At 42.2% G+C, this 14,672-nt stretch overlaps 1 protein-coding gene across 1 annotated transcript; it reads left to right on the top strand.

Annotated features, from left to right (window-relative positions):
• Nucleotides 1–413: 413 nt before the first annotated feature.
• LOC103462249 (actin-related protein 2/3 complex subunit 1A) lies at nucleotides 414–11,925 on the top strand. The gene is made up of 11 exons (XM_008404915.2): nucleotides 414–1,076; nucleotides 1,691–1,784; nucleotides 2,056–2,160; nucleotides 3,308–3,530; nucleotides 4,233–4,340; nucleotides 4,470–4,573; nucleotides 4,663–4,771; nucleotides 7,863–7,938; nucleotides 8,018–8,211; nucleotides 10,974–11,064; nucleotides 11,140–11,925. The coding sequence occupies exons 2-11, from the start codon at nucleotides 1,721–1,723 to the stop codon at nucleotides 11,176–11,178; spliced, it is 1,113 nt and encodes a 370-aa protein (XP_008403137.1). The 5' UTR covers nucleotides 414–1,076; nucleotides 1,691–1,720; the 3' UTR covers nucleotides 11,179–11,925.
• The last annotated feature ends 2,747 nt before the right edge of the window (nucleotides 11,926–14,672 follow it).

The raw sequence follows: 14,672 nt of genomic DNA, 5'->3' as shown, positions 1-14,672 counted from the left end.
ATGGAGAAAGTTAATTTGTTAGATATACTGAAGAATTTAGGGAGTAAATGTATACAAATAATTATTCGATTTCTTAAGACTAAATTATTTCATATAATTTAATTATAGTGTGTTTGTGAATGAAGGCATGATATAAGTTGTGCACAAGTATTTATGTTTTAAGTGTGAATGTGTGAGTGTATGTTTAGATAGAATTTATGGTAGAATATTTGTATATATAGATAAATATTTAAACCATCACGAACCACACTCCAAACCAGTAAGTGGCGGTAATACTACTAAAAGTTTCTTGCCGACCGCCATAAAACCGAGAAGAAGAAGAACAACCCTAACGTTGATTCAACATACAAGTCACCGACCACTTTCAACGTTGATTCAATGTTTCTGGCTGACATTGATTCAATGTTGTTTCAATCATTCTGTGCTATCTGGGTAGCTTCCAAAATTTGCAACAGGTTGACTTTAAACATCAGTCAGGAATCGTCACAGGGAAATATGGTATTCCATAAGGCTGGTTGATTGTGATAAAGGAAATCTTTGTGATATTACCGCATACACGGATGCTGCTTTGACTGTAAATTAGCGACATATTGTGCGGCCTAACTTTTGACTTTCTGCTTTAAAACACATCCCATTCCTGTGGGTCTATCTATATATCTATCTTGGGAAAATTTACAAGGAAAATTGCCCTCAGGTGTAGGGTGACCTCAAAAGTCGCTTTGCATGTTTCCATTCGAGCCACAAGAGGAGCTCTTTCGTGTTGGCTGTACTCGGTGTTGTAAAGACGTTCGTCGTAAACGGGTTTGTTCACTTTGAATGTAACCATTAGCGTGACGATGCTAAGCTAGCTGTCAGCCAGGTATCCAGGGGTTTTGCTGCTGAGTTAGCCACCGAATGCTCCCAGTCGTACCTTCTTGACATTCCCTCAACATTCCTGGACGAATTCGTGTCGACTGCCCAGAGTCCGCGAATTCAAGTCCACTCCTGATTTAACCTCGTTCCTTTACCCCTTAGCTTGTGTGACTTAGCTCACTGGCTATCGAGACTGCACAGTCAGGCAGAATCGGACCGACGAGGTAAGTTAGCCTCCGCACTTGCGAGATGTGATGTTGTAGCGAGGCGGCTCGTTTTAAGGAAACACCGGTGCTTGAAAACGCATAGAAGGTAGGCCTAAAGTAAACGTGTACAAGATAGCAAACTGGAACAAACCTAGACCTAAACAAGCCTCGACTGCCCAGCGAGGTTTTATAGAATAAGTGAATTTTGAGCTAAGCTTATAGTAAACTGCCTGTAACGTTAGTGACATTTCGCTGGACAGAACCAGCGAACTGTGCCGTGGCTAGCTAACCGGGTTCAGGGCTTCTGGTGTTTAAATGTATTTGGTCTAACACCCTTTCCTTATTATATATATATATATATAATAAGGAAATTTTGAATGCTAACGTTACTGTGCGTTTTTTAAGAGGCCATTAATAAGTTCAGTCCTTCCAATGCCCCAAGTTATGTCTAGCCAATGAATTCAAGCTAAGTGCTAGTAAGTATAATCAACGTAAGCCACAGATAATAATTTTATAACAGCTTTTTAGCTTTATATGAGGTGTGTTGCCAGAAAGTAAAGTTCAGGACAACTGTTTGCTTGGAAATTGTTGTCGCTAGTTGCTAACTAAGTTTTTGGTTTGTGACTGTGCAGAGTTGCACTTAAGGACCACACCCAGACAAGATGTCACTTCATCAGTTTCTGTTGGAACCCATCACCTGCCACGCGTGGAATCGCGACAGGACACGTAAGGCTGAAAATATAATTGAATTTAAAAATAGCAACTACTAACTAAGCAGTCTTGGTTAGTTCCAACACCTGTCTTAGGTTGTGTAACAAATTCCACATCATTACGTGAATGAGTAACTGCAGGTAAACAATAGGTGTTAGGACAAGCTTGGTTTCAGTCTTCAGTAGTCGATGGAATCTGGTCTAACTGGTTGGGTTTCTATATTTTCATCAAGGTAACCTGCTTGGTTTTTGTTCTTATTTGATTTTCTTTTTTTCTTTTTTTTCAGAAATTGCCATCAGTCCAAATAACCACGAAGTTCATATCTACAAGAAAAGTGGCAACCAGTGGTTGAAGACCCATGAACTGAAGGAGCACAATGGACATATTACAGGTATGTTATTTTACACATTCTTTAACTTGTATTTAGTTTGCTAGAGATTTTTGACTTATATTTGATTCCTTTCTGAATATATTCAGGGCATCAATGCAGTAAGGGAGATATAAAATTTTACTTTCAATGTCTGGATTTGTTTAAAAAAAGGGACATTTTAGAGTTTTTCCTTGTTGATTTTCTTGATAAAAATAAAAATTTCTTTAAGTAGTTTAAATCAAAGTTTTTTTCTGCCATGACTATACATATGAGATGATATTGTTGGTCATGTGAAATTTGAAAATCAAATAATTGCTTTTATTTAAGAGGAAAACGACCAGTTTTTCTTTGGCTGCTAAACTAATATAACACATCAATTATTATGTTTTTAATTGTTGTTTTTATCATATCTTATTTGATACATAAGCACATTTGGAGGGTGATTGAACACCTTGTTGACAGTCCAGAGTTAATCTTTACAATTGACTTTGTGCTGTTTTCAACAGTAGCATTAGGGTTCCACTGATTGCACCAATCTTTAAAAAACCCTGACCTGTCAATTCTGATTTTGGCTCATACCAATTTTTTTTGTCTAAATATATGGATATAATGAAGCAAGAAAGTCACAGAGTTGTTGACCGTGGTTAACACTGAATGTGCAGACATGACCTGATGGGCGGGTCTGTCTGTCAGACTCTCTCACAGCAGACTAAAGAGGACAGTGGCTGTTTTTTAGACCTTTGATGAGGTCAATAAGATCAGTGGATAAGATTGGCTTCACATGTACATATCAGCTGATCACCCAGCTCCCAAAATTAAGAAAACCAGAGCAGATTTATCAGCTAGGCAATTTATTGGTGCACACAAATAATGTTCAGGTTTTAGTAAATTCTGAATAGATTGCTGTAATTTGTTGATTTTTAGACAATTTCTCAAATTCATCCTTGATAGTCGTAGATGCATTCTGGAAGATGCAAATCAACAAAATGAACTATGCATGCTACATATTGAGTGCACGTGGCTTTGGTTATATTTACAGTCATAATGTATTCTTAAATACATTGCCAATCTTTTTTAAATTTACATATTATCCTTTTCCAAAACCAGCAGTTTGAAAGTAAATTTTTTATTTTTTTTTTACATTTTTCATGGATTGGTTATTCTTTAGGTATTGATTGGGCTCCCAAAAGTGACCGTATAGTGACATGTGGAGCAGACCGAAATGCCTACGTGTGGTCTCAGAAGGAAGGAGTTTGGAAACCCACGCTGGTCATCCTCAGGATCAACCGGGCGGCCACCTTCGTCAAGTGGTCTCCGCTGGAGAACAAATTTGCAGTCGGCAGTGGAGCTCGACTCATCTCTGTGTGCTACTTTGAGTCTGAGAATGACTGGTGAGATTGAAGTAGCAGTGGACCACCTTTCACATTCTCCAAATGTGTTTTTTAATATATGGATAAATTTGCCTACCATGCCTATGCAATCTAGAAAATGTGGAATTTGATGTTATTTTTCATGTCTGGATATTTTTTAAAAAGGAGCATGTTTGTTTCTAGAAAATGCTTCCTTCTTTCTTCACCTTTTTTCAAAGTTAAAGCCTTCAGATCTGTTGGATCAATATTTTATGATGAATCTTTGATTCACATTCACTTAATTAAAATTACTCTTTTGTGTTTAATAATAAAGGTGTCACCAATTGACCAGACTTAAAATATTTATTTATTTTAGTGTATATTAAGCCAGGCCATATTTTGAGTTGTTGAGATTTTTAGACAGCTGCTCCTACCTGGTCAAAATAACTCCATGAAATATCCACCACACTGGCAAATTGTTGGCCATCAATTGTTGTTTTATGACTTATAGAACTTGATGTAAAATATTTGCATATAAATTTTAAGAATGTTATAAAAATGGCAAAGAGAATTGAGTTGGAAAAAGTATTGAATTTTAAAATGAAAAAGGTTTAGTGTCCCTGTGAGCAACAGTAAACTGTGTAATGTGACATTTCCTGAGCAATAACGATAATGAACCAACATTTACTTGGGTTCTGTTGCACAGTGCTACCAATCCTGCTTTAAATACTGTCTTCCTCACAGGTGGGTGAGCAAACACATAAAGAAGCCAATCCGCTCCACCATCCTCAGTCTAGATTGGCATCCCAACAATATCCTCCTGGCTGCTGGCTCATGTGACTTCAAATGCAGGTACGATTTGTGTAAATAAATTTAAAAAAGGATTAAGAAATAAAGCTGTGGTAAGGAAAAACTGTCCAGCCTCCTTTCCTTTTTTAAATGTTTTCTCCTCTCATTTCTGTGCTCCGTCTCGGGCCTCAGGGTCTTTTCAGCCTACATTAAGGAGGTAGAAGAAAAGCCGGGCCCCACACCCTGGGGCAGCAAAATGCCATTTGGGGCTGTGCTAGCAGAGTTTGGAGGAGCAGGTCAGTATTTATGTCCTACTTCAGGCTAATTCAGTTGTTTCTTGAACTAAAGGCACATCAGCAGGTTTTTATGCATTCTTATGCTGCAGGTGGAGGGGGATGGGTCCACTCAGTCTCCTTCTCTGCCTCTGGGAACCGTCTGGCCTGGGTCAGCCATGACAGCACTGTCACTGTGGTAGACAGCTCTAAGACTGCCAGGTTTGTTGGTTTCTGTACCTAAAGAATTTCACTTTCTCTAAAACTCTTGATATCTTAATAATTTACAAAAAGTACAGAATTTTCCGCACTATAATGCGCACCGGATTATAAGGCGCACCTTCAATGAATGGCCTATTTTAAAACTTTTTTCATATATAAGGCGCACCGCATTATAAGGCGCATAGAATAGACGCTACAGTTAGGGTTTCCACCTGTTCCGCAATACGGGATGTGATTTGTTCCGTACTCTACAAATGTGGATGTATAATAATAAAGGAAGTGGTCCCCTAGTACTTAATATAGTAGGCTGCCCCAGTCATTGTTTCACTCACGGTGTTGGTGTTGCAATATTGTGCCCAACTGCTTTCTGGGTAACACGGACCAACCGACACGCTGCCGCCGCAGTCTCCGTCTTTCTTCCCCCGCCCCCCCGGCTTTAAATGTATAGGGGCTGGTCCCTTGGTAACCCTAGTCGAAGCACCCCGGATGAATATCTAAAGCCACTTTGTTGACAAAGAATGTCAAAAAACAGTCCGACTCCGGTCGGCGAGGAGAGCCTTCCGCGACTGGGCCGGGGCGTGGCTGGACGATGGTCACCCTTCTCCGTTCACGCACAGCATGTTGGTGGAGAACGTGGTGCTAAATGACCTGCAGACGACCTGATCAGGTCGGTAGGTAGATAGGTCAGTCAAGCTTTATTAACAAACCAGTTTTTTGACAACTATCCCAGCGTGCACATCTTCTTCTACGGGCGAAAATGAAGTCGGCGGCTGCTTACCGTAGTTGCTAGACCTATTGTGGCTCAATATTGGTCCATATATGAGGCGCACTGGATTATAAGGCGCACTGTCGGCTTTTGAAGAAATTTAAGGTTTTTAGGTGCGCCTTATAGAGTGGAAAATACAGTACTTTTGAAATGTAAAATAACAGCTTCAGAAATCTGAATGCATATCAGTAGGCTAAGTCATTTTTTTTTTTTAAATAATCCCATTTGTTAAGTCCCATGAGTACATAAAAGTATAAGTGTGTGTAGCTGTGTCTTTCTCAGAACTATGTCTAAAAGTTAAAAACGGAGAGAGAATTACTTGGCTCTGTTATTGTTTTTTTTTACTTGCAATCTGATCTTTATTTCTATGCAGTCAAAATTTGGAATAAAATACATACACAGACATATAAGTCTTAAAAAAGGAAATGGTAACTGCTGTAGCCGTACATTTTTATGTACCGTTTCGTTTCTAACAATGACCTTTTTTTAATGCAACGTTAAAGTCAGAGGTTTCTGACAGAGGTAGTTACTTTGCAATTAATTGTCTGTTGATCAACAAGAGCACACTTGCTTGTTGCACATTGAAACATCTGGGACCTCGTGTATAAAAGAGTGTGTAGCTTTCACTCTAAAACTTGGCTTACGGACAAATTTAGAAAAGTGTGGCGCAGAAAGGAATTCGGATGTATAAAGCCGTGCGCACGCACATACCTACCTACGCATCTTTCCTTTATAAATCCTAATTAGCAGGAAATAGAACACAGCTGCTGGTCCGTCGTATTGCCCCCCATAAATGTAAATATCCGGAAGTCTGCCACCACGTGAAGTAATACCATGGCAATGTCCTTGTTTGTAGCAGTATAAGTATTTATAGTAATAATTATGTATTTTATTTAAAAGGTTCTTTCAGGACACATAAGGTCACGTCACAAAAAAAAAAAAAAAATTTGTTTTAATTTAAAATCCAAATTAAAAAGGGAAAATAAAGACAGTGCAAATCCCTGTTCGAACAGCAGAGCATTCAGCTGGGATTTAGAAACACAGTGTGTCAGAGTCCTTCGAGTGGGAATGTGGACGTTTAATCTAACTATAGAAATCATGCATAAGTTAAACATTTACAGAATAGAGATGCTTTCTGTACATAAAGGCACATTCACAAAGCGGGCATGGCTCAGCTGAAGGTTGACTGCTGTTGCACCGGTAACCCACGGCTTTTTCTTTAAGTTTTGCTCAGAGCTCCAGGATGATCAACATTTCCCAGCAGATTATTATGATCTCTAAACATGGGCTCCCTCTGAATCCTTCCATTGGCGATGCTCTCCATCAGAGCCAAAGCACTCCTCAATTACGTGGCTCACCTTTGCGCAGCTACTTGTATATGACCAACTCTGCTTGCTTGTTGTAGCATGCTATGGGAGGCGCGTTGACATCTCCATGAGTCTTTCAGCTGAGCTCTGTACTGCAGCTTTTAAAACTATATCAAATGTTTCTTATCTTGAAATGTTACTGTGAGACCTTAGCTTTTGCACATCTTAAGCAGTTTTGATTGCAACAAGAACAATCCAGGATTAGGTAAAAAAAAAAGTTACTTTGTCTTTAAGTCCTGATCCTGCAGTATTCTGTATCTGTTTTCTTTCGCAAGCAAGTTCTTTGTTGATTAATTTACTTTTTGTGAACACTTCAATATTCTCATCAGTCTGTTTAGTGGGATTTTTTTCACTATCGGGATGCTCTCTCTCCTGTCATCCGCTTTCTGCACGTTTCAGTCTTTCCAATGATAGTGGTGGGAGTGATATGATTTGCAGAAAATCTTTAGGCAGAATAGAGCAAGAGTAAAAAGATTATAGGTGAGACATCTCGCATAGAGAAAACTGCATTAGTTTACTTCAAGTATATTTGATATATCAGCCAACATTATTCCAGGTAATGCAGCCTTGAGAAAAAATGTGTTCATTGCTAATAAATCATGAGGATTTATCCAGACCAACGCAGGTCAGTGTTAAATATTGAGTTGGGTATAAAAATGCATATTTCTGGGTGCTGTGGTGGCGCAGGGGCAAAGCACAACCTGTGTATTGAGGCCCTAGTCCTCATGCCGGTGGTCGCAGGCTCAATTCCAAGCCTGGCGACATTTGCCGCATGTCTTTCCTCTCTCTCATAACCCTCTTTCCTGTCAAACTACTTTCAAATAAAGGTCACTAGAGCCAAAAAAAACCTTTAAAATAAAAAATTCAGTCATGAAAGCAGAGGTGACTCCTTTTTATGGCAGCACATCATTGTTTTTGATGGAATAAAATGAATGTCAGTAAATTTGTGTGCGTTTAGTCCCTCACAGCAGAAGACAGAGTTCCTGCCTCTTCTCAGCGTCATTTTTGTTTCCGAGAACTGTCTAGTAGCTGCGGTGAGTTTAAAACAAGCATTCACACTTTAACTATCCAGACATGAACCATAATGTTAAAATGTGTTGTGTGTCTCTTCAGGGGCACGACTGTTGCCCCATGCTCTTCCGCTGTGATGACAGCGGAGCCCTGGCGTTTGTGTCGAAGCTTGACCTCCCCAAACAGAGCATCCAGAGGAACATGTCTGCCATGGAACGCTTCAGGAACATGGACAAGAGGGCCACCACCGAGGACCGCAACACTACCCTGGACACATTGCACCAGAACAGCATCACGTACGTCTGGAACCAAACACACACACAACATACTAAGACTGTAGTCAATCCAGCACTTTTATATTTCAATGAACTGAGGTCAAACAGGAGAGACCTGAGGCAAGAGAAACGAAAGATACAGAAAAATCTCACAAATTCAGCAGAATGTAAGGTATTAGTAAGAAAACAAAATTAGTTTTTTTTTTATCCATCCATCCATCCATTTTATTCCGCTTCATCCGGGGTCAAGTCGCGGGGCAGCAGCTTCAGAAGGGAGGCCCAGACTTCCCTCTCCCCAGCCACTTCTTCCAGCTCCTTCGGGGGAACCCCAAGGCTTTCCCAGGCCAGCCGAGAGACATAATCCCTCCAACGTGTCCTGGGTCTTCCCGAGGCCTCCTCCCGGTGGGACGTGCCCAGAACACCTCACTAAGGAGGCGTCCAGGAGACATCCTGACCAGATGCCGGAGCCACCTCAACTGGCTCCTCTCGACGTGGAGGAGCAGCGGCTCTACTCTGAGTCCCTCCCGGATGACCGAGCTTCTCACCCTATCTCTAAGGGAGAGCCCAGCCACCCTGCGGAGGAAATGCATTTCGGCCGCTTGTGTCCGTGATCTCGTTCTTTTGGTCATGATCCAAAGCTCATGACCATAGATGAGGGTGGGAACGTAGATTGACCGGTAAATCGAGAGCTTCGCTTTTTGACTCGGCTCTCTCTTCACCATGACGGACCGGTACAGCACCCGCTTCACTGCAGACGCTGCCCCAAGCAGTCTGTCATCTCCCGCTCCCTTCTTCCCTCATTCGTGAACAAGATCCCCAGATACTTAAACTCCTCCACTTGAGGCAGGACGACCCCCCTGACCCGGAGGGGGTACTCTACCCTTTTCCGGCTCAAGACCATGGCCTCGGATTTGGAGGCACTGAGCCTCATCCCGGCCGCTTCACACTCGGCTGCGAACCGCTCCAGTGAGAGCTGCAGATCACGATTTGATGAAGCCAACAGGACCACATCATCTGCAAAAAGCAGAGATGTGATCCTAAGGCCACCAAAATGGATCCCCTCAACACCTCGGCTGGTCAGAGATTCTGTCCATAAAAAGTAATGAACAGAATCGGTGACAAAGGGCARCCTTGGCGGAGTCCAACTCTCACCGGAAACGAGCCTGACTTACTGCCGGCAATGCGGACCAGACTCTGACACCGGTCATACCTGACAGCCCGTATCAAAGGGCCCGGTACCCCATACTCCCGGAGAATGAGATGCCGCTTCGCCCGCAAATCCGATGAGACGATGACAAAATCGATCATCGAACTGCGACCTGGGGCGTCCTGGTGCCAAGTGCACATATGGACGGACATTTGTTTGTGAAGGACAATCCATGACGAGCACAGAAGTCCAACAACAGAACACCACTCGAGTTCAGATCGGGGGGGGGAGCCGTTCCTCCCAACCACGCCCCTCCAGGTCTCACTGTCATTGCCCACGTGAGCGTTGAAGTCCCCCAGTAGAACAAGGGAGTCCCCAGGAGGGGCACTCTCCAGTACCCCCTCTAAGGACTCCAAGAAGGGTGGGTAATCTGAACTGCTGTTCGGCCCGTAAGCACAAACAACAGTCAGAACCTGTCCCCCCCCCCTAGGGACACGGTCGAACGCCTTCTCCAAGTCCACAAAACACATGTAGACTGGTTGGGCGAACTCCCATGCACCCTCCAGGACCCTGCTGAGGGTGTAGAGCTGGTCTAGTGTTCAACACCCAGGACGAAAACCACACTGCTCTTCCTGAATCCGAGGTTCGACTATCCGACGGACCCTCCTCTCCAGGACCCCTGAATAGACCTTACCAGGGAGGTTTAAGAGTGTGATCCCCCTGTAATTGGAGCACACCCTCCGGTCCACCACCCCAGTCTGCCAATCCAGGGGAACTGCCCCCGATGTCCATGCAATATTGCAGAGTCGCGTGAGCCAACACAACCCTACAACATCCAGAACCTTAAGGAAATCCGGGCGGATCTCATCTACCCCCGGGGCCCTGCCACCGAGGAGCTTTTTGACCACCTCGGCGACCTCGTCCCCAGAGATTGGAGAGCCCAACCCAGAGTCCCCAGGCTCAGCTTCCTCAACAGAAGGCATGTTAGTGTTTTTCAGGCATGTTTTTTTTTTAATCAGATGTCAAGAAAATAAGCAAATAAGTGAAGGCCAGAATGACGAATGTATGCAATTATATAGATTTTCATTTTTAGATGGATTTTACTATTTGTCAGTCTCCTGCAGTAACCTAATTTCTTAATTCTTTTCCTTTTTGTATGTTGTGAAAATCAAATCTCTGTAGATTCATTGAGAAATATTAATTTGGAAGTATCAAAAACATATGTGACTGACCAAATTATATAAATATAAGTCTACAATAAAGCCTTTTTTTTCTTCTATTTCCAGAAAAATGCAGTGTTAGTTTTAGCCTGGTAGTAGTGATTAGTACCATGATTGTAAAATTGGAAACGACTAGAAGTTTGTTTTTCACTTTTCCGCATTTATTTAGAATAGAAGATAGTCAGAAGTGAGCATTTATTAAGAATGACAATGCCATTACGATTTATTTAACGGTGAGAACTGGAACAGGCTGACACGCTTATGTCAGTGGGTGGGCCACCGCTGCTGGTGCCCCACCACTCTGGCGAACTGACAGCTCCACAGAACCCAATTTTGTTTCAGTGGTCTGAACTTTTCACAGCATTTTTTAACAGTCTTCTCATTTAACATGTCTTCACATCTTTGTTCTTGTATAGCCAAGTGTCTATCTATGAGGGAGACAAAAGGGACTGTCGCAAGTTCTGCACCACGGGTATCGATGGAGCAATGACAATTTGGGACTTCAAGGTAAAATCATTCCTGTATGCGTGTGGGTCCTCTCATGATGCAGCACTCACCACCTCCTTTGTTTTTCCTCCTCAGAGCCTAGAAGCTTCTATCCAGGGTCTCCGCATCATGTGAAGAAATGTTTTGAATGAATGAAGTCGCTGCAGCCTCACCCCTATTGCCCTCTCTCCCCCAGTCATCAACCCCCCTGCCTGTCCCTCTCTCTCTACCCCCCCCCCCCCACCTGTGTGGCGCAGCCAGCAAAGTACATAACTGACCACCCTATTGAGTGTTTGCTGAAGCACTGATCAGACCATTAAACACTCTTGTTCGGCGTGTCCTTCACATACTCACAAACACACATGCACTACACACACTGAGTTGTGGTGTGAGATCACTGATTTTTTTTTTCTTTGTTTGCTTTTAAATAAAGGTTAACCAGGTGTAAAAGTGGGATGGTCCTCTGACACGTACTAAACGTGATGTGAAATGTGTGTTTTTATGTTCTCTAACCTCCAGTACCAAAAGATGAACGCTGAAATGTGCGTTTTATCCAAAAAACCCAAACTGTATTTTACCTCACTCCAATCTGAACATGATCTCATGTACAGGTGTTTGTCCTCACTGAACAGCAAGTGAAACAATTTTGACTTCAGACCAGGGGTTATTAAAATGCTGAGCAAATGTTGATGGTCGTCTGATCAAAACCTGTAGAAGATCTGATGTTGGAGGATTTGGGGGGAGCAGCTGTTGAAACTGCAGTGTCACGCCTGGCCAGCACTACGCTCTGAACTACCACACTAAAACCATCAATGGAGGATTTCTATGTAACTGATCATGAGGTTGACATGAAATAAAGGTGAAGTACATTTACACAACTAAGTGACTGCACTCTTTATTTGTGTACATTTTCTGACAGCAGGTATTTTTTGTGTATTCTCACTTTATTACTTGAAAGTATGTAGAATATTGGGGCATAAACTCAAAAAACTCATGTCTGTTGAAACAAGTCGTCTAATGCTTCTTGGCATGTTCAGAGAACAGGGAATGAGCGCCCCCTGTGCTTGGTACAGTGTAACGACTTGAAGCCAGATGTTAAAATACATTCTAAAACAATTTTTTTTAAGTTTTGCAGGTTTTTCATATGGAAAGAAAAAAAGATATGTTCATTGTTGCATCAAATGTACAGTCATAATTATTTTGAGTGTTTTTGAAGTAACTGAGTTCAAGTAAAACATTTTTTGATCTGATTTCTACGGAGCCCTCGCCATGGCAATCTTTTTTTTTTCTTTTGCATTACCTCGCAATACTTTTGCATTCTCTCGCAATAATGTACTAATCAGTATAATTGAATACTGTAAGCCTTTCTTACAGTGGCCATACACTTTCTATTATATAAGGTTTTATTAAGGTTTTTCCATGTATCTTAATATCTTGTGAAATAACTGACATTTTATATCTAGGATATAATGCACTACCTATGTTATAAACAAACTTTCCGTAAGAAGGGAAGAAGAAAAAAACATTCAAACTCTTTGCACTATTACTGAGTTATCGCGGGGTAATAAAGTCATCTGACAGTTTTGATTGTGTCTCTTTTGTGTTGGTAGTCTGAATTAAAGGGATGTTTTCATGTGCAGTTCTGTCGCAACCTTACACAAATAGACATGCAGTGAATAGATCGATTTTTTGTTTTTTGAACCAGAGACTCTTTAAATGTGTATTCACATTTGAAATTTGAAATTGACTTTTGTGACTGTATAGTAGACCAGCAAATGGTGCAGTAAGCATATTGCGAGGGAACACGAACGTTTTGCGAGGTAACTCAAAAAAGAAAAAATGTTCCCCATAATCAGATAGTATCTGATTATTTTGAGATGGCATCTTATGAGATTAATTTTTTTTGTAAAAGAGTGGCGGAAACAGGCTTCCATAGTTCTCCCTCTATGGGAGCTAATTATTTTTTCACAAACTCTTTGACTGTGTTTATTCCTGTCTGAACAACAAATCCTGTTATTTCCTCTCTGAAAAAATCTGTTCCCCTGTTGTTGATCAAGAGAGGAATAAACAAAGACTTGCTGATTATGTAGGGCGAACAGATGATTTCAGGCAACTGAAATATTCACACACCCCCCATGTCCCCTCATAACTTAGGGAAATAAAGAACACTGAACCAGTTTGAAAGGGGGGGTTCAACCTCCACAGTCTCCAAAAGTTGTCAGCCAGAGTAAGCCATGTACCCTGTCTCCATTGTCGAGGTGACTTATTGGAGATGTGGCCTCAAGGCTGTCAGTGCCTGTTTTGGGACCCTAGACCCTGGGACCCTAGGCAACCCTAGAATCAGCTCATGGGCACCAGAAGGGAGGGATACTGTCAAGCTGAAGATAGAGACCTATCAGGTCTTTTTGGTCTGTGGGACCCCAGAAGCAGCTGATGGGTACTGGCAGTCCAAGCGGCATGAAATTCAGGTAGTCGATGAGGTAAAAACTTGGGTGTGGGAGTAGTTCACAGAGGCCATGGAGAATGACTTGGGCAGAGTACTTAGAAGATCTCTTCAATCCCACCATCACATCTTACACTGAGGAAGTGGAGCCTGGGGACTTTGAATCAGGTTCTGCTGTGTTGACCATAGTGAGAGGTGCAGAGAAAAAGTGGGCATACTTTTGGCCTCCCATCTTGGTGCCTGTGTGATGGGGTTCAATCCCCGGTAAAGAAGGTAGCTTTCCTTCACCTATTTGTGGGGGGACAGGTCCTGATTGTTGTTTATACTAATGTGACAAACAGCAGTTCAGATTACCCACCTTTATAGGAGATGTTGGAGAGGTTCTGGAGAGTGCCCTTCCTGGGGACTTCCTTGTTCTGCTGGGTGATTTCAACGCTCAAATAGGCAACGACAATGAAACCTGGAGGGGTGATGTTGGCAGGATCGGCCACCCTGATCTAAACCCAAGTGATGTTCTGTTATTGGACTTCTGTGCTCATCATGGATTGTTCATAACAAACACCATGTTCAAGCATCAGGGTGTCCATATGTGCTCTTAGCATTCTTGGGTAAAGACAGGGCAGAGCTGTCCACTGACCATTTCCTGGTGGTGAGTTGACTTTGATGATGGGGGGAACAGGACCGGTCCAATCCTCCATGGGGCCCTAAGCGAAATTTGGTTTTGGGGCCCTCTATTTTTGCTAATGATGTGTATTGCCGCAATCAACAGTCAAACAATTAGATCATTCGCACACCTGCTATAAACTTATTGCATCTCTGACTGTGATGTTTTATATAAAGTTGCATGACTTTCTGTCATATAAAACAGGCTTACATTTCTTTTTAAGATTCACCGTTTTTACTGATTGACCAAAACAAGACCTGGGAAGAAGCCCTGAGCTATGCAGACATAACCACAAAGAGCTGGCCTCCATCCTGGATAAACAGATGCAGACCTTTGCTGAACTGGAGGCTGAGAAAGCCAACAGTCCCTTCATATGGCTCTACCTTCACTACGCCTCTTCCCTCTATTACTGGTTCTGTGTTGATGACAGAGCTGTAGAGTTTAAACACTGGGGTCACAATGAACTAAAAGAAAACTGTGACACCAGTGAAGCCATGGAGAAAGTAGGAGAAAATCGCTGGT

Source organism: Poecilia reticulata, linkage group LG1 (genome assembly GCF_000633615.1).
Source record: "Poecilia reticulata strain Guanapo linkage group LG1, Guppy_female_1.0+MT, whole genome shotgun sequence".
Taxonomy (NCBI): domain Eukaryota; kingdom Metazoa; phylum Chordata; class Actinopteri; order Cyprinodontiformes; family Poeciliidae; genus Poecilia; species Poecilia reticulata.
This window is presented reverse-complemented; position numbering and strand designations above follow the sequence as displayed.